Source organism: Dromiciops gliroides, chromosome 4 (assembly GCF_019393635.1).
Source record: "Dromiciops gliroides isolate mDroGli1 chromosome 4, mDroGli1.pri, whole genome shotgun sequence".
Lineage (NCBI taxonomy): Eukaryota > Metazoa > Chordata > Mammalia > Microbiotheria > Microbiotheriidae > Dromiciops > Dromiciops gliroides.
Genome location: NC_057864.1, coordinates 450495705 through 450515780, shown reverse-complemented (window position 1 = coordinate 450515780; position 20076 = coordinate 450495705). Strand labels below are relative to the sequence as shown.

The following is a 20076-nucleotide window of genomic DNA, read 5'->3' as shown; positions in this document are numbered from 1 at the left end:
GATCTACTGTGATGGACTATATTCTTTTCACCAATGCAATGGTACAGAAGAGTTCCAGGGAACTCATGATGGAAGAGGATCTCCAAATCCAAGAAAAAAAAAAAAGAACTGTGGAGTATAGATGCTGAATGAACCATACTATTTCTTTTGTTTTTGGTGCTGTTATTTTTTTCTATTTTGAAGTTTTTCATCAGTGCTCTGATTTTTTCTCTTATAACATGACTAATGCAGAAATAGGATTAATGTTATTATATGTATGTATATATATGTGTATATATATGTATATATAATATACATATTATATATATATATATATAAAACCTATATCAGATTACCTGCTGTCTAGGGGAGGGGGAAGGGAGGGGAGGGAGGGAGAAAAATCTGAAATTGTAAAGCTTGTATAAACAAAAGATGAGAACTATCTTTACATGTAACGGGAAAAAATACTTTATTTTATTAAAAAAAACAAAAAAAAACAAACAAAAAGAATGAAACTAAAAAAGAAAAAGAAAACCCCCCATTTGCTAAGGTGATGAAACAACACTGAAATGACCAAGCCTTGACCTGCTTTAGGGGTTAGTGATATCAGCAGGACATGGCAGGGATAACTGGCCTTGAGCTCTTTCATCTTCAAAACTGAAAGGGCTCAAAGCTAAATGGTTGGTGGCTGTGTTAAAAAAAAAAAGTTTTCTTTATCTACATATTTATTGATACCTTTTTGTTTCAACCTTACATACTTTTCCGACTATGTTCCCTCCTTCCTCTTCTGTCTGGCTAGTTCCCTCTTGTTACAAGGATTTAAAAACAAGAGAATAAAAACAGTTCTGCAATAGCTGTGCCTGGCAGCAAATGCAATGCTCCCTTCCCCTCCCCCCTCCCCGCCCCTCTGGACCACCTTTACAATGAAAGGAAGGAGATACATTCTCTCAAGTGTCCTCTGGGGTCAAGCTTGGTCATTACATTATACAACATTCAGGTTCTTTTTCTCATTCTTTCCAGTTACATTGTCATTGTGTAAACTGTTTCCTTCTGTTTCTATCACTATACCAGTTCATTAGTCTTCTTGTCCTCTGAATTCTTCCCGTCATTCCTTATAGCATAGCAACACCATTGACATTCATAGTTTAGCCATTCCTGATTGATAGGCACCTACTTTGCATCCAGTTCTATGGTTCTACAAAGAATGCTGCTCTGAATATTTTGGTATATATGGAAGCTTTCCTTCTGTACCTTTTGGGTTATATGGCTGGGGGGGGGGTTGTTTGTTTGTTTGTTTGTTTTGCGGGGCAATGAGGGTTAAGTTATTTGCTCAGCGCCATACAGCTAGTAAGTGTCAAGTGTCTGAGGCTGGATTTGAACTCAGATCCTTCTGAATCCAGGGCCAGTGCTTTATCCTAGCTGCCCCATGGCTAGTATTTTTTTTTTTAATTAATCAAACACAATATTTTGCTTCCTGTCCCAATGTGAGGCAGCATGGCATAGTGGGTAGAGAGCTGTCTCAGAGTCACAAAGATCTGGGTTCAAATTCTGACTCTGAGACATATTGAACATGTAACCCTGGGAAAGACATTTAATCTCTTGGTACCCCAACCAACTCTTTAAGACTACACATTGCAGCCAGTTGCTGTTCTACATTGGTAGAGAGAGTTTCCTCATGTACAGTTCCTTATATTAATTTAGTCAAAAAGAAAATTTCTTGGAAATTTTAGAGTTTAGTATAAAGTAGTAGAGTTGTAATTTTAAAAGTAGTCCCACAGTGGACTCCAACAGGCAGAATATTTTAGGACCTTATTGATTCAAATTCTATTCATTCCAAATGTGTGGCCTAATGCTGTGCTATCAACAAAGAAAGAAAAGCAAATAAAGCAGATAAAGTTGTGGGATGAATATTTAAACTACTTAGGAGGCAGATATGTACATATAAGACACATGCAAGGCAAATTGGGGGTCATCTCTGAGGGAAGGTCTTAGCAGTCAAGAGGGGTCAGGGGTCAGGGGGCTTCCTGCAGAAGGTGAAATTGAAGCCTAGTTTTGAATACTTAGCATCACACATCCTATGACTGTACCAATTGAAAGCTTGTCTTGTGTTATTTCATTGTTTGGATGAGATCTGTTTTATCTCTACAGCTAGACTGTCATGTTCTCTAGGGCAGAAGCCATCTTTCTTTTTCTTTGTGTCCACCATGGTTTCCAGTAGGATGATGGGCATGAAGCAGTTCTTTATTAATGGATCTCTAGCCTGATAGCCTCTCCATCCAAAAGCATGGAATTAGAACGACTCAGCTGGTGGTGTTTTCTTTTCCCTCTATCTGAAGGATCCAGAGAATGGCTCAGCAAGCCAAGTGTCTTCTCCATTGGCTCATGAGTATAGATGGCCCTGTCTTTTTTCCTCTCTCTCTTTAATCAACAAGTCTTCACTGAACACCTAATATAGACAAAGTATTGTGCTGGATGCTGGCTCTTTCTGCAGTGGGCAGGTCTGTAGGTGCCTACATAAGATTCTTTGCTTTCCATTGAAGCAAAGGAAAGTTTACTGTGAATTATGGGCATCTGGGAGGTGGCCTTCCAAACTCCAGTAACTTACTTTTTTTTTTTAATTTAAAAAAATTGCATTTTTTATTATGTTTTTTTTTTGGTGAGGCAATTGGGGCTAAGTGACTTGCCCAGGGTCACACAGCTAGTAAGTGTCAAGTTTCTGAGATCAGACTTGAACTCAGGTCCTCCTGACTCCAGGGCCGATGCTCTATCCACTGTGCCACCTAGCTGCCCCAGTAACTCTCTTTCAAAATCTATTGGACTACATTTGAGGGCTGAGGCAAAGTCCCCAGCATAGAGGAGAGGGTTCTCATTCAGTCTGGATGATTCATTTCTTTTGTTCTACACCTTCTACATATTCTAGTGCTGGCAATGAAAGGATGGCATGTAGATTAGCTCTGGGGAAGTTGAGTAGTAGATGATAATAATAGCTATGATGGATGTAGCACTTTAAGGTTTGCAAAATGCTTTACAAATATTATTTGATCCTCCCAAGAACCCTGGGAAGTAGGTGTTACCATTATTTCCATTTTACAGATGAGAAAACTCAGGTAGACAGAGGTTAAGTGACTTGCCCAGGGTCATACAGCTAGTGTCTGAAAGTCAAATTTGAACTCCAGTCTTCCTGACTCCAGGTCCAGTGTTCTATGCACCATGGTGCCACCTGGATGCTATAATCAACTTATTTTTTCTTTCTCCCTTCTCTCCCTTATGAACAGACATGGCCTCTACCATCACACCTCGAGAATGTAAACTTTCCAAACAAGATGGGCAAAGCTATGGCTTCTTCCTCCGGATCGAGAAAGATGTTGAGGGTCACCTGGTTCGTGTGGTAGAACAGGGCAGCCCAGCTGAGAGAGCAGGCCTCAGAGATGGTGACCGGGTCCTCCGTATCAATGGGGTGTATGTTGACAAAGAAGAACACTTGCAGGTGAATGAGACTTGTAGGGATCTCTATTTCCTCCATTCCCCTTAACCGATAAGCTCATAGCCTTGCTTAATGTATTCTCTGCACCCAGAGTTCTTGTCCTGGTGAGGAGTAATGTATCTGTCCTGTGCCTCTATCTGTCAGCCAAGGCAGCTATCTTTCCCTGTTTTCCCTCCTAGGGAGTTAGAGAAGCATTTACCAAGGACCACAAGACTCATATCTAGAGTCAAAAATGACTTTCCTCCACCAATAAATTTTAGTTAGATTTTAAGACGACCACTGAGCGGACCAGATACCTGAGAATGGTTCTCTTCTAGTAGGGGCTCTCTGGGCTGGAATTGGATCACATTTGCTGGAACCTTTCAGGAAAAGCTCTGCTAGGCTGAACCTAGTCTGACTTTGGGTCTTCAGGGCTAGCCCCACTTGGAGGGAGGAGACCATCTTCACCTGGGGGTAGCAAAGGCACAAACAAGGACAAGGAAGATGCCCCGACATGCAGAGTGAGGACCTGAGTCACTCAGAGCAAAGGTTCGGCATTTACCTTCGTTTGTTCTCGATTGTTCACTGAATCTCTACTGCTTCATCTCAGGTCGTGGATCTGGTCAAGAAAAGTGGGAATTCAGTGATATTCCTGGTTCTGGATGGAGTGTCCTATGAACAAGCGGTAAAAAAAGGGATAAACCTGAAGGAACTGAGTCAGAACCACAAGGAGTCCCCTCCAGCCATGAATGGGGTAGCAGGTGCAGGGAGCCAGCCCCGGCTCTGTTACCTGGTGAAGGAGGGAAGCAGTTATGGCTTCTCTCTGAAAACTGTCCAAGGTGAGTGCACTGAGCTAGGACTGGTTCTGAAACCTTTTGTTTCACTTCCCAGATTTCTCAGGGAGAAGGGAAAAGCATTCTTTATGCTTGCTTTTCTTATCTGCTGGGTGATTTAATTATCTGATAGCTGTTTCCTTCCCTGGAGACTTTTAAAGAGAACAAACGGGGCAGCTAGGTGGTGCAGTGGATAGAGCACCGACCCTGGAGTCAGGAGTACCTGAGTTCAAATCCGACCTCAGACACTTAACACTTACTAGCTGTGTGACCCTGGGCAAGTCACTTAACCCCAATTGCCTCACTAAAAAAAAATAAAATAAAGAGAACAAACACTTGGATTCTCAATGGTCCCTTCTAGGTCCGTTTTTCTAGGAGGTTGTCAAGTACCTCAGGACCCTTCTTCTTGGAACTTCCGTGACTCGAATATAATTGAGGTGTTTATGTTCCATCTCTTTAGGGGAGGCTGGATTTTCTTCTGTATCCATTCTATGAGTGTGGGGGATTAGGACAGTCATTTCTTGCCAGCAGTACCTCTTTTCTATTACTTCATTTACTAGATTAATGTACTTTTTGTGGAAATAAGATTGGGTACACTGTCTTCTGGACAGAATCTGGTAATGTTGCAGTGTTTGGGCTGGTTAGTTCAAATCAATGGATGAAAGAGGTTGGAACATGATGTTAACAGGCTCCAGATTGCAGGTATGATCCCCTTAAAGGGAAGTTAACTCCTTCCAGATAGGGGAAAGTCCTATTTACGGCCACAGACTCTGAATCCCTTCCTAACCAATTATTTTACAAAAATATTTGTGGGTAGGCTTCATTGCTAATGTCCAATTATATTCAAATTAGCAGATGGTACATTATCTGTTTTAAATTGAATGTCTTATTACTGAACCAGAGCATATTAATACAAGACCTAACAATTAGCTTTAGTAAGCAAAAGGGTAGAAATACATTTTTTTTTTTCAGATTCAACACTATTTTGATGTGCTAAATGACTCTAGTGGGTAGCAATCATCAGTTAAATGAGCACAGGTGGATAGCAGAATTATTGAGGGCACAGTCCACAAATTTATCAGCTGATGGAATTCAGCAGAAAGATATGTCTCTGTTACACTGTTGATAGTAGTGTCATTGACTGATGCATGTTTGCCAGAAAAGACCATCCCTTCCCCAGAACTTTCACCTGAAAACTGTGCTTTGTTTTGTAGCTCCATCTTTTGCTTATAGGGCTGAGCAAAGTTGCAGATTTATTTTAATAGCCCGATTCAGTTTCCAATTTCATGGTCAATCAGTGGGGTGTGCTCCCTAGATAATAGTCTCTGGGGCTGGCTGGAATGCTTCTGTTCAGTGGTTTTTGTGTGTGTGTGTGTGTGTGTGTGTGTTTTTTTTTTTTTTACCAATTCCATCATAACACGAGCCAGGAAGACAATCCTCCTGACCCCACCATTAACAGTGATTGTGTTTTTGAGAGGTAGTTTATAGCATCAATTGATGCATCAATTCTCATTCTGACTTTGATCTTTGATAGATTCAAGAACTCATCCAATGCGAGTAGACAGTAGGGGATATATATGGGAGATATTGTCAAGGTAGGAATGATAAGCTCTAGTAAGAGACTGGATATGTGAGGTGAGTGATTGAGAGTGAGCAGTCAAGGATGACACCCAGGATTTTGAGATTGGGTGGCTGGGAGGATGTTGGTGTTCATGACATTAAGTTACAAAGAGGAGAGAGTTTTGGGAGAAAGATACTAAGTTCGACTTTGGACATGTTGAGTTTGATTTTTTTGTTTGTTTGTTTTTGTTTTTTTAGTGAGGCAATTGGGGTTAAGTGACTTGCCCAGGGTCACACAGCTAGTAAGTGTTAAGTGTCTGAGGCTGGATTTGAACTCAGGTACTCTTGGCTCCAGGGCCGGTGCTCTATTCACTGCGCCACCTAGCTGCCCCTGACATGTTGAGTTTGAGATGCCTATAGGACAAAAGACAGCTAGACTAGCCTTTAGGAGACAGACCGGAAATGATATGTAGAACTTGGAACCATCTACTCAGAGATAATAATTGGATGCATGAGGACTGATAAGATCACCAACTGAGATAATGTAGAGGGAAACTAGAAGAGGACCCATGACAAAGCCTTGGGGGACACCCACTGTTAGTGGGCATGATATGAATGAAGATCCAGCAAAGGAGACTAAGGAGGAGAGGTCAGAGAGGCAGGAGGAAAACCAGGAAACATGTAATACAGTGATTAAGCATTATCTTTGATTAGTGCTTTCTGATTAAAATGTCTGCCAGCCATATGACTCTTAACTAAAATCCACTTGTATTTTAGAGAGGATCAAGAATTACGAGCAAACCAATGAATTTTTTGAGCACCTGTTCTGTGCAGGGTTCTAAACATTGTGCTTTTCTTATACCTTCTTTCTGATGAGGAGCCAGGGTTTTGTTCTTGTTTGCTAAGAAAGGACAGATTAACCAAACCACAAAGATGTGAAATTGCCATTTAGCTTTTTTTTTTTTTTTGCAGGACAATGAGGGTTAAGTGACTTGCCTAGGGTCACCAGCTAGTAAGTGTCTAGTGTCTGAGGCTGGATTTGAACTCAGGTCCTCCTGAATCCAGGGCCACTGCTTTATCCACTGAGCCACCTAGCCGCCCACCATTTAGCTTTATCAGATAAAATATCTTCATTTTCATACTTTAGGGACAGCGAGGTGTTGGTAAACCAGAGTCATGCCCTTCTGCTGCTTGGAATGAACTGTCTTCCTGTTCTTCTCCTCCCTCTATTTTAGGTGAAAAGGGAGTGTACATGACTGACTTGACTCCCCAGGGTGTGGCCTCAAAGGCTGGTGTCCAATCTGAAGACCGTTTGATTGAAGTGAATGGCGAGAATGTGGAAAATGCCAGTCATGAAGAGGTGGTTGAAAAGGTATGACCTAGTTTTACTGGGGTAGTATTTGCTGGTTTTATATTCTTCAAGCTGGTAAGAAGCCTTGAAAAGGCAGATGTGAGCCAGAATTGGTTAAGGACAGAAGGAGTTTTCCTTCCTTTCAAGGGACAGACTGACTAGTAACAGAAGCGTTGATGTAGGACCTGGATTAAGGTCTTTGGCTACTTCCCTATCATTTTGGGTCCAGGAGACCATTGCCCTGAGCCCCCAAGTTCTGACTGGTGAGAATTCCCTAGAACTAGACCAACCCAGGCCCACCATGCTGCTGCTCTCCAGTCACCTTTATGTCATATCATTGTTGAGTCTCCTTCTCTATTTCCTTTTTCCATCCATCTTCCAGCTCTGGGACCAAAATCAACATGACCTTTCCTAGAAAGGACATATCAATGCATTACCCATGTTTCACCATTCCTGTAACCTTCCTGTCCAGAACACTCTTCCTTTGCCAGTATTCCATTATATGTGTTATCTTCCTTTATTAGGATATAAGTTCCTTAAACATAGAAGTGATCTTCCTTTTTTGTATTTGTAGTGCTTAGCACATAGTAAGTGTTTAATATATGCTTCTTCATTCATTCATTCATTCACTATGAGAGCACATTTATGGAAGATAGCATTTCAAAACATTCTCACCAAAAATTTAAACGAAATCTTTTTGGAGATTGTTCTTGTTGTCATCATTGTTCTTCTGAGAGACAGTAGATAGGGAGCTGGCCCCCAAGCCACAGAACCATGAATTAATGTCCCACTTGTGACATGTCCTGGTTATGTGACCCTGGGCAAATCACTTAACCTTTCAGTGCTCAGGACAACTCAACAACTATAGGTTTCAGAGAGGGTGCTGACCTGCATTGGTATCACTGTATCAATGCAATCACAGGTTCAGTGCCCCACCCCCACCATTCCTTAAGTTTATAATGGAATATAATAGTGAAAGAACAGGAGTTGCATTATAGTTTAATTTTTTTTTCTCTTGAAAGACACATTCTATAAAATATGTGTTAGGAGATTACTATACAGTATTATCTAGCTGAGTATAAGGTTAAAATGGTTCCTAGATTTCCCAGTTATTTCAGATCTTGGAATTCAACATGGCACCATGAATTAGGGAAAAGCAGGTTTCATTTATGAATATATTAAAATAGGAAGTCAAAGTGATCCCTGAAAATCTAAAAGGCATTCATGTAATCCAAAGAGAATTTAGTCAAGTCAAATCAATAAGCCTTTATCCTACTAAATGCCAGGCACTTTGCTAGGCATTTGGCGGGGGGGGGGGGGGGGGGGGGGGGTGAGACAAAGAAAAGCAAAAACAACCCTTCCCTTCAAGGAGCTCAAAATCAAATGGGAGAGACAACATGTAAACAACATTGTAGAAACAAGAGATGTTGGCTGTTGAGTCATTTTTCAGTCGTGTCTGACTCTTCATGACCCCATTTGGGGTTTTCTTGGCAGAGATACTGGTGTGGTTTGCCATTTCCTTCTCCTGCTCTTTTACAGATGAGGAAAATGAAGCGAACAGGGTGAAGTGACTTGCCTAGGGGGTCACAGAGCTGGTAAATATGTCTGAAGCTGGATCTAAACTCAGGAATATGAGGCTTCCTGATTCTGGGCCTGGCACTCTATCCACTCAAGAGATGCACAGGAGAGTAAATTGGAGGGAAGGCGCTAGCATTAAGAGGGCCTGGCGGAGGCTTCCTGTAGGTGGAATTCTAGCTGAGACCTGAAGAAATTTAGGATTTTACAAGGTGGTCCTTCTGCTTGCCTTCTCCTTGTTTCAACATGCATCCCAGTTACTTGGTAGCTCCTTTCTCATACTGACCTCTGTATATTTCTAATTGGCTTCTCAGAGGGATTTGTTAACTTTGCATGGGAAGTGTAACCTTCTAGGGGCAGCTAGGTGGTGCAGTGGATAGAGCACCAGCCCTGGATTCATGAGGACCTGAGTTCAAATCCAGCCTCAGACACTTAACACTTACTAGCTGTGTGACCCTGGGCAAGTCACTTAACCCCAATTGCCCAGAAAAAAAAAAAGATATGTAACTTTCTGAAAAAGAAAAAGAGACATGGCTCAGAGGCAAAAGGCGAGTAGGAGAAGCTGGCACTGCCTAAAGCCAGGGATGATGCTTCCAGGGACGCCTCCCTCTGTGACTCCCTCTCATTTATCCTGTTTGTACACAGTTGTCTGTGTGTTGTCTCCCCCAATGCACTGTGAGCTCCTTGAGGGCAGGGGCTGTCGTTTGCCTTTCTTTGTATCCCTTAGGCTCAGCAAGGTACCCACACAGTAGACTTTTTTTTTTTTTTTTTTTTTTTGTGAGGCAATTGGGGTTAAGTGACTTGCCCAGGGTCACATAGCTAGTAAGTGTTAAGTGTCTGATGCCGGATTTGAACTCAGGTACTCCTGACTCCAGGGCCAGTGCTCTATCCACTGCGCCACCTAGCTGCCCCCAGAGTAGACTCTTAATAAATGTTGACTGACCTCAGAGAGGGGGAGGAAAGGAAGGGATAAGCATTTGAATTTCTACTGTGCCACAGGCACTTTACACATATTTTCACATTTGATCCTCCTGACTGTTATCACTCCCATTTTACAAATGAGGAAACTGAGGATGACAGCAGTTAAGTAAGTGACCTGGGCACGCACAGTGGGTTAGTTAGGAGTAGGGGCCTGACTTCCTGCTCTGTCCATTACACCACCAGCATCTCAAAACCAGGAAGGCCGGCGTCAGGGATTTGCTCATTCCCTAGCGTGGGATGCCTGGAGCTGGGCTTTGTCCTGTAAGCTGTGTCTTTGCATTTAGATGGCGTGTCCACGAGGATGTAGCTCGCTTACATTTCTTTTACAGGTGAAGAAGTCTGGAAGCCAAATTACGTTTTTGCTGATAGACAAGGACATGGACAAGCACTACAATGATCATAAGATCAAAGTCAAAAGAGAGACAGCCAATCTGATGCTGCTTCCCCACAAGCCGAGGATCGTGGAAATGGCCAAGGGAAAGGGTGGCTATGGATTTTATTTGAGAGTAGGCCCAGGGCAGAAAGGTGAGAAGCTTCCACATTTCTTAGGCTCAACTGTCTGATTCTTCCCTGTCAAACTCAGGCCCCAGGGTTCTGTCAGGCTCCCCTGACACTGTACACAATCAATCCTTCGATCAGGGTAAGGTCCAATACCAGGGTTCATTTTATCTTAGAGGAGGGTGGGAATGGTCCAAGGTTGAGGCATGGGAGGGTGCAATTGGCAAAATGATAAGGAGGGTAGGGACTGAAACACATAGGATGGTATAGAGTTGAATCTTCATCAAAGGGTCAAGATAGGGAAAAGCGTGAAGAGCGGGGAGTGCAGAAGAGATGGCCTGAGAGAGAATTGAGGGGTTAAGGGATTAGAGGTCATGGGAAGGTTTGGTAAGGAATGGCAGAGGGATAAGTGGAACGGCTATAGATTATGGTCAGATAAGGGGATTTCAGAATTTCTTGACGTGAAGGTTGTACATTTACTGGTGATGGCAAGAACAAAGGTGCGGCGGGCTTCACGTGTGGCTGACGGGGGGGGGGGGTAGAGGAGTAGGTTGTGGGAAGTGAGTAGGTTGATTAGGGGGCTTCAGGGGGAGTCGATGTATATATTGAAGTCCCCTCATATGATACCATTAATATCAATTTGAGTTAATTCATTAAGAATTTATTAAGCACCTTCTATGTATACTTGAGACAGACAGCATAGTAGAGTGGCTAGAGTGCTAGACTTGGAATCAGGAAGACAGATTCCAATTCCACCTCTAATTCTGGACTATCTTCGGGTGTTTGAGTTGGGGTGGAAGAATTGGTCATGGGAAGTGAGTAGGTTAAGGAATTGAGTGATAAGGGAGTTTGAGGGAAAGTCAATATATATTCTGAAGACCCCTAAGATAATGTCAGGAATTAGGGAGGAGAGAAAAATTGTGAGCTAGGCACTGAACTAGTTGAGGAAGGAAAGGGAGTGTGACCTGGGGGTCTGTAGACAAGAGCCACCGGGATTATGATTGGGTGATAGATATGAATTACATGAACTTCAAAGGAGGAGAGGTTACTGATTTTTTTTTTGGTGAGGCAATTGGGGTTAAGTGACTTGCCCAGGGTCACACAGCTAGTAAGTATTAAGTGTCTGAGGCCGGATTTGAACTCAGGTCCTTCTGAATCCAGGGCCGGTGCTCTATCCACTGCGCCACCTAGCTGCCCCCTGAGGTTACTGATTAATGAAGGTTGGGGGAGAATCTGGAACTGGCATTGGTGAAGAAAGAGTATTTTAACCCCTCTGCCCTGACCAGAGAGACAAAGGGAGGTGTGGCCAGTAGTGGAGAGAGTAGCCAAGGAGGCTGTGTCACCTGAGGGAGCAAGGTTAAGGGGAAGTCTGTTGCTTATGGAGTAGGCATTCCAGAGGGCACAGTAGAAAGGGGGGGGGGCGCTTTTGGTTGGAACGTTGAGGTGGGAGGGTTGAAGGGGATGGAAATAAGGAATTGGTGGCAGGGAAGGGGAAGGGGGCATGATCATTCTTCACTGAGACCTTGGGTCCATCATTAAACTTTTCCATGTCTCTGCTTAACCGCTTGTAAAATGAGAGTTGTGATAACTGCCTTCCCCAAGTTGCTTTGAGATTTAAGGCAAACAACTTTGTGGAAGTGGAGTATAATGGAAAATTTCCAACCCCACACATTCTTTCATCTCCAAAAAAGTATCTTTCCTTATTAAGGGTTGAGCCTACTGTTTTACTGTTAAGAATTCTAAGCTGGGACAAAGGCTAGGCTGCATGCACTTTCCCATTCTGTAAAGTCCTCTGGGATGACAGGGAGGATGAACGTTTCTCACGGGCATTACATGTCTATGCTTACCTACTATGGGGTGAGTAGAAGGGAGGAGAGGATAGACATTATAATTTAAGACCTTAAACTGTGGCCGTTTAAGAAATGATCCAGAGTGTCCTTTACTCCTCTGTATCCTCTCATCTCATCCCTGCTCTCATCATCTCCATAGTTAGGGCACTTCAGGGGCAGCTAGGTGGTGCAGTGGATAGAGTACTGGTCCTGGATTCAGGAGGACCTGAGTTCAAATCTGGCCTCAGACACTTAACACTTACTAGCTGTGTGACCCTGGGCAAGTCACTTAACCCCAATTGCCTCACCAAAAAACAAACAAACAAACATATTTAGGACACTTCCCCAGAAAGAGAAGAACCTTTCTGACCATTTGGTTTATGGGAAGCAGGTCAGATCATCAAAGACATCGATTCTGGAAGCCCAGCAGAAGTAGCTGGGCTGAAGAACAATGACCTGCTCATTGCTGTCAATGGAGAGTCTGTGGAAACGCTGGACCATGACAGCATTGTGGAGAAGATTAAAAAGGGTGGAGACCAGACCTCGCTCCTGGTGGTGGACAAGGAGACAGATGCCATGTACACACTGGTGAGTCCCAGAAGAGCACGGTCTGATGGCTTGGTGGGATGCGGTAGAGCTCACTGCTCAAAGCAAGTTTCCATCTCGGCCCAGGCGTTTTCCCTCTGCCTCCCATGGCTGGAATGCTCTCTCCCCTCCCTTAATGAACCCCTGTGAAAGCAGAGGCCTGCTTTCCAATACTGACAGTGCTCTATAGCTATGAGGTGTGGAATAGCACTGACTGCCCTCACAGAAGGCAATGAAAAGGACATGGTGGAAGTGAGCAGGTTGTAACACATAACTGAGGAGAAGAGGAGAGTAAGAGGAAAAAACAAGGAACTGCATGACAGGAAGTGAAGAGGGCTGGCCATGGGGCAAAGGAGGGAGCATGACAACGATAGAGCCAGAGTTTTGCACCAGCACCTTCATGATGTTGGGAGAAAGTGAAGGCCTCCAACATGTTGATGAACTTCTGGGAGAACATGAAATAGAACTGCTCAGGGTGGCCTGTAATCTGAATAGTTGGTGGGAACTCCTAAACTGATGAGATCATAGATTCGAGTATACAAATGCAAGTGTGTATCCATATACATGCACCAACATATGTATATGTGACTCATTGGCAAGGACATGTCACTTGAACCCATTGCGGCTGGGAGGTCACCGAAGAGGAGTGGGAGGAGGGCCCAGAACAGAGCCTTGGGGGATGCCAGAGTCAGATAGGAGGAGAAACAAAAGAACATGTGTCATGGAAACCTAGGGACCACAGACTATCTGGGAGGGCAGGATGGATGTCAACAGTATGGAAAGGCAAAGAGAAGTCAAACAAGGACTAAGAAAAGGCTGTTGTATCGAGCAGTTACAAACACTTCCTCCTCCTCTTAATAAGCTAGAGTAGAAAGGTGTTTCTTCAATGTTCTGGCAGAGATCAGCCTGACACAGCATGTGCTAAGCCTGTAAACCACAGGACCAGTTTAATTTTTCTCTGTATCTACTGAAATTCTGATCACTCTTATTTAGGGCTTCCCCTAATAGCTCCTTGCTTTTGGACTTTTCTTTGGAAACTGGCTGGCCCCTTCATATGTTTGCAGCAATCAGGGCTTTGTTAGAGGGAAGCTCTTAAATTATCTGTTGCTACCTTGCTCTGTTGACTATAATTAATAATGATCAGATAACTGCCAGCCCCCAGTGGTAAATAGTGGTTGCAATAGTAATTGACGGTGAGCTGTGAGATGTTGTGAAAGAATGCCAGACTCCCAGCCATTTCTTACCTTCTCTTCCTCTCCTTGGTTAACACTGGCTACTTGTCTTTATTGGGCCATAGTTTAATGTGAACTGATGAAAGCAGAAAAGCCCAACTCGTTTTGAATGAGTTTTCTCTGTCAGGGAGAAATCTTCAAAACTAAACAGGGGAGATCATTGAAAAGGGATGTGAATTTAAAGTAGATGAAGAGACGGCATGCAAACAGTTTAAATGAGTCCAGGTTTTAGGGCCAGATGAATTACAATTTAGAGCACTGGGGAAAAACCAGACGTACAGATGTGATCAAAGAACCAGTATTGTTCATCTTTGAGGAGGTGTGTGTGTGTGTGTGTGGGGGGTGGGATGTAAGAGGAGTTGGAATATGATCAAATGTACTGATTAAAAATTAAAAAAGGAAATTGTATCTTGAGCAGGTGTTAATCTCCTTAAGCCTTAGTTCTCTCATCTGTAAAATGAGCAGGTTGGACCAGAAGGCCTTTGAGGTGCTGTGAAGTTCTAGAACTATGATTCTATGCCCATTCTGTCAGAAACAGATTGGGGAGCGTGATGTTGATTCCCTTTTAAGACTTTAGGAAAAAAAAAAAGACTTTAGAAGACTTTTTTTTTTTTTTAAACTGAGGCAACTGGGGTTAAGTGACTTGCCTAGGGTCACGCAGCTAGTAAGTGTCAAGTGTCTGATGCTGGATTTGAACTCAGGTACTCCTGACTCCAAGGCCGGTGCTCTATCCACTGTGCCACCTAGCTGCCCCTTTTAGAAGACATTGTTAAACAAAGGATAGTTGAACACCAAGAAGAGGAAGCACTGATTACTAGGAGAATAAGTCATGCCAAACCAACCTCCTTTCCTTTTTTTGGATAGGGCTGCTAGACTAGAAAAGCAGGGGAATGCAATAGATGGTGTATTAGGGTTTCAGCAAGGCATTTAATAGTTTCTTAAGCCAGCTTGGTAGTTAAGATGGAGAAATAAAAGGCAGGTGATGGTTCATTATTTATAATTGATTGAGCATATCATATGCAAATAATGTTGATAAATAGAGTGAGGACAACCCTAAAGAGATACCTCTAGGGGCATGCTTTAGAATTGGAATCTTGCCTACCATGAGCCTTTTCTGATTTCCCTTAATGCTGTTCCCTCTGTTGATTCTAATTTATCCTGTCTATATCTTGTTTGCGCATAGTTGTTTACATGTTGTATTCCCCATCAGACTGTGAACTCCTTGAGAGCAGGGACTGTCTTTTGCCTTTCTTTGTATCCCTAGGGTTTAGCACCAGGCCTGGCACATAGTAGGTGCTTTAAAAGTACTTTTTGACTATTGAATGACTGTTCTGAAACCGAATGAAGATAAATAGAATTATAGAAGGTCGTGGAGTGAGTGGGTGATGAAGGTTTAGAGGTAACAAGTGTAAACTGTTCTTTTTAGAAGGTTAGCAGTATTGACCTTTTATGCCTTCCAATGGAGACATATTATTGTCAGGTAATTTTATGAACTTGTATTGAGGGCTGAGATATAGAATGACTAGAATTAACTTTTTCTGCCATGAGTCATTTAAAAATTTTGCTGCCCCCTATTTTCTTTCAAGAGATGGAAAATGTCTGATAAGGAACATTTGTACAAACGTACCCATGAAAAGGTCTAAGTTTAATCACTTGAGTTAGGCAGCTAGGACTTCTAAGCTATTGCAGTTCTCATTCAGAAAGGAAGGCAGTGTGGTCTTGTGGTTAAGTTGAGATGGATTTTCAAGCACAAAGTCTCACTTGGTATAACACGATGAAGTACCATTATGGGGACTACAGTTTTTTTTGGTGGTGGTGGTGGAGGTAGAAGAGGGGGAGGATAGGTCTGGAAGGAAAGACTGCTAGTGGTTCCACTACTTGGCTAGTCAATAAACATTTTGTTAAGTGCCTACTATGTGCCATGTACTGTGCTAAACACTGAGGATACAAAGGCAAATATAATCCCTGCCCTCAAAGAACTTACAGTCTAGTGAAGAGACAAGATGCTGACGATGATATACAGACAAGCTCTCTACACAGGATAAATAGGAAATAATCAACAGAGGGAAGGCACTAGAATTAAGGATTGGGAAAAGCTTTCTGAAGAAGGTGGGACTTTCCAGGAGACCTGAAGGAATCCAGGAGATGGCGATGAGGAGGGAGAGCATTCCAGGCATGGGGGACAGCAAGTGAATGCCCAGACCTAAGACATGGACTGTCCTGTTCAAGGAACAGCAGTGAAGACAGTGTCACTTAGCCCCAATTGCCTCACCCCCTGCCAAAATAAATAAATTTTAAAAAATATTGGAAAGGTGGGGTTGTGGGGATGTTATGAAGGACTTTGAAAGAGAGGAGTTTATCACTTGATCCTGAAGGTGATAAGGAGCCACTGGAAGAGTGTGTGTGTGTGTGTGAGATAGTCTGTTAAGGTAGTAGTAGGAATAACAGGCACTATACACCCAAGGGCTTTCCAAAGGTAAGCAGCAATGGTGTAGATTTAACTTTTAGAATCTGAGCCTATACTGACTATTCTTAAAACTTGGTGTGGATGGATGGTTTCTTTTCTTTTTTTTTTTTTTTTGGGTGAGGCAATTGGGGTTAAGTGACTTGCCCAGGGTCACACAGCTAGTAAGTGTTAAGTGTCTGAGGTCGGATTTGAACTCAGGTCCTCCTGACTCCAGGGCTGGTGCTCTATCCACTGCGCCACCTAGCTGCCCCTGATGGTTTCTTTTCTAGGATGACTCAGTGATATAGTTGTGATATCTCATGCTTACTATTAGCATTTGCCTTCTTTTAGAAACAAAGACCTTTGTAGACATTAGCTCCCTAATCCTTAGCAGTCTTCTAAGGATATAGAAGACTCATATTCTGCCCATGTTGGACATGACATAAATTGAGGCACAGAGGATTTGTTAATGACTTCTCTGTCATCACCTAGAAAAAAGGAGTACTGTAAACTAGGGGACACAGAAAACAAAACAAAAAAAGAAAGGAGCCTCCAATACAGTGTTCTATCCATTCCTTTAGTATGCTTTTCTTTTTTCATTTCTCTGAAGATGTGCAGATATGCCACATGTGCACACATGCACACACATACACTTTACTACAGAGTTCCCACCAAAACCTTTCTGGTTGTGAAGCAGTGAACATTTTTGGCTCACAGTCCTTAGTTTTGGGAACCTGAGTGAGTGAAATGAGCATTTTGTCTTAGAAATCGAAGCAGCACACGGTCCTATGTCACAAAGCTCAAGGTCTTTCCATTAAGTCAAACATGTATTTCTCTTTTCAAAGGCTCAGTTTTCTCCATTTCTCTACTACCTTCAAAATCAAGCGCTGCCTAATGGTGCTGCCAAGGAGGTTCCTGCTGCCCCTTCTCCCATGGCCACCAGCCCTGCTCCCCCCGAAGTGGTGACTCACAAGCCCAAGCTTTGCCAACTGATCAAAGGCCAGCAAGGCTACGGCTTTCACTTAAATGCAATTCGGGACCAGCCTGGTTGCTTCATCAAAGAGGTAAGACTACCTAGCTCCAATATACCAGCATGCTAGGTGGCAAAGAAACCACAATTAAGCTCCTGATCGCCACTGTGGTCTATTGAATAGCTGCCAATGTGGTCCCGAGCACAGAAGTTTTCTTGGGAAAATGGAGATCTAATTCTCTGCTCAGTTCTCTCCAAATCAACATTTTCAAAATCCACTTCAGTTAAAGTCTTAAGGGTGGTTAATATGGCCATTTCTGACCCTGTGGAGGCACACCACTAACTGGAACTGGGACTGACACACTTGTTCTATTTTCTGCCCCACATTTACAACCATGTCCTGTTATGCAAGAAAACCAATGTGAGAATCCAGAGTTATAGGTAGAGATCTGTCTCTTCTTCTTTTTTTTTTTTTTTTGGTGAGGCAATTGGGGTTAAGTGACTTGTCCAGGGTCACACAGCTAGTTAAGTATCAAGTGTCTGAGGCCAGATTTGAACTCAGGTCCTCCCGAATCCAGGGCTGGTGCTCTATCCACTGCGCTACCTAGCTGCCCTGAGATCTGTCTCTTTATCTCTGAAGAGAGGGGTGTAGGAATCCCATGATGCCACGCCAAAGGCCATATATAGTATAGCATGCAACTATTTCTCATACTACAGGTGTGAGGCGTGGTTTTTACAGGTAGAATACTGAAAGCTGAGAAAAATGTGCTAAAATGAATTAATAGCAGGGCCAAAAATAGACTGTCAGCTTCCCACTCCAATATTTGTCCTAAGTAAGGAGGGAAGTGAAACATATCTTTTTGTACTACAGATACTGAACTCACTTGGAGCCTCTGTTCACAGGTACAGAAGAGCAGCCCTGCTGACCTAGCTGGTCTGGAAGATAACGACTATATCATTGAAGTGAATGGGGTGAATGTGATGGATGAACCTTATGAGAGTGTAGTGAACAAAATCCAGAGCAGTGGAAAGAGTGTCATTCTATTGGTCTGTGGAAAGAAGGCCTATGATTACTTTCAGGCTAAGAAAATACCTATCATTTCCTCCATGGCGGATCCATTGGAAGACTCCCCTGATTCTACTGAGGAGTCACCAGCTGAACCAGAGAAAGAGTCACCCATGCCAAAAGAACGAGTAAATGATCTTGACTTTTTAAAATCATAGGGATTTTCTGTTAATGAGGTGTGCCCCTAGTCACTGGAGAATACTTACAGCTCATCAGGAAAATGAATCCTGTTATAGAATCAGAATGTGAAAGTAGGAAGGACCATCAGACCCTTTAGTTCAATTCCCTCATTTTGCAAATGGGGAGAAAGATCAGAGAGGGGCCACGATTGTACACCCATTAAGTGGCAGAGCCAGGACTCGTAGTTCATTGATTCTTCCATGACATTTTTTTTCTGGAATTTTCACAAGCAAGTTTTTGAATCAGAATTTTAGAGCTGGAAAATTACCTCATCCAACTCTCTGATTTTTAGATGAGGAAACGGAAAACCAGAGCGGTGGAAGGCCTTACCCCAAGTGGGCATAGGGCAGAGCAGGGCCTGGACGTCTCCTGAATCATCATCCTGTGTTCCTTCTGGAAGATCACACAGGATCCAGATCACTGCGTTAGCAAAATTTCAGCTTCATAACACAAAACTTCTCACTGGTCTTGTACTCTGGGCCTCTTAAGAAGAAAGCACTGATTTTCTTCCATAGTTTAGCCATAATGAATGTTCTTAGTGGAAGGCAGCTACACCATGATTTTTTTTTTTTTTTTGGGTGAGGCAATTGGGGCTAAGTGACTTGCCCAGGGTCACACAGCTAGTAAGCGCCAAGTGTCTGAGGCCAAATTTGAACTCAGGTCCTCCTGACTTCAGGGCCGGTGCTCTATCCACTGCGCCACCTAGCTGCCCCTACACCATGATTTTTTCAGATTTAATGTTTGAGCCCCTTGTCTCGTTGGAGAGGGAGGCCTGAAGTCAAACATGAAGTCAGATGCGAAGCCAAGATTAGAGCTGCCTCTTCTTGCAGTGAATCTCCTTATAGATTAACTTATGCTCCTTGGGACGTGTTTGAGGATGATCACTGGGTTTTCGAGTTGCATCATTTGTAAACAATTTTTTGTCCTTTTCTTCTGTGCAGGCTGACAGCACATCCTCTCATTCTTCCAACTCTGAAGATACTGAGTTATGATGACACCAGTCCTTGGTTTTGACTAGAACATCCTGGAATTTGACAGGGATAATCCTCTCTCAAAGAACAAGCTGCTACCTGTTGTGAAGAAAGTAACCCACAGGGAAGGATTCCACATGAACCTGCACCAGACAGAAGCCCCTTGTTTTTTCCTGTCACCCATCTTAGGGATGGCTGCTGTAGACAGCCAATTCACTTGAGGTTAACTTAGAAAATGAGAACCCACGAGGCATTTTCATTCCCACAATCTCTCTTTCTCTCAAGTGATTGTACGAGACAGAGAGGTGTGGTTAAGCCTTTCAGCACAGGCTTGTGTCTCATGAGCACCAAAGGTGATTCACAATTAGTAGAGGAGACAGTTGCTCATTAGATTTGTGAAATCTGACCAGATCAACCTTTCTTAGAAATAGTGCACTATGCATCTGTGAGTGCAATGAAGAATAAACATCTTCAATACTTGTGCGACACGAGCGTGTGTTTTCCTTTTCAGTTGCTTTGGTAAACTTCCTTTGCTTCAGATGCCAGCTAAACATATT

The 20076-nt window shown here is 43.0% G+C and overlaps 1 protein-coding gene across 2 annotated transcripts in view; it reads left to right on the top strand.

The window, feature by feature from the left end:
* Positions 1-20005, top strand: part of PDZK1 (PDZ domain containing 1) — a 49352-nt gene extending 29347 nt beyond the window's left edge. For both annotated transcript variants that reach the window (XM_044002387.1, XM_044002388.1), the window contains 8 exons: positions 3255-3466; positions 4053-4281; positions 7071-7207; positions 10072-10267; positions 12461-12657; positions 17178-17396; positions 18206-18496; positions 19490-20005. In XM_044002387.1, the coding sequence (XP_043858322.1) occupies positions 3255-3466; positions 4053-4281; positions 7071-7207; positions 10072-10267; positions 12461-12657; positions 17178-17396; positions 18206-18496; positions 19490-19540 (1532 nt within the window). In that variant the 3' untranslated portion in view covers positions 19541-20005. The remainder of the gene's footprint in view (positions 1-3254; positions 3467-4052; positions 4282-7070; positions 7208-10071; positions 10268-12460; positions 12658-17177; positions 17397-18205; positions 18497-19489) is intronic.
* The last annotated feature ends 71 nt before the right edge of the window (positions 20006-20076 follow it).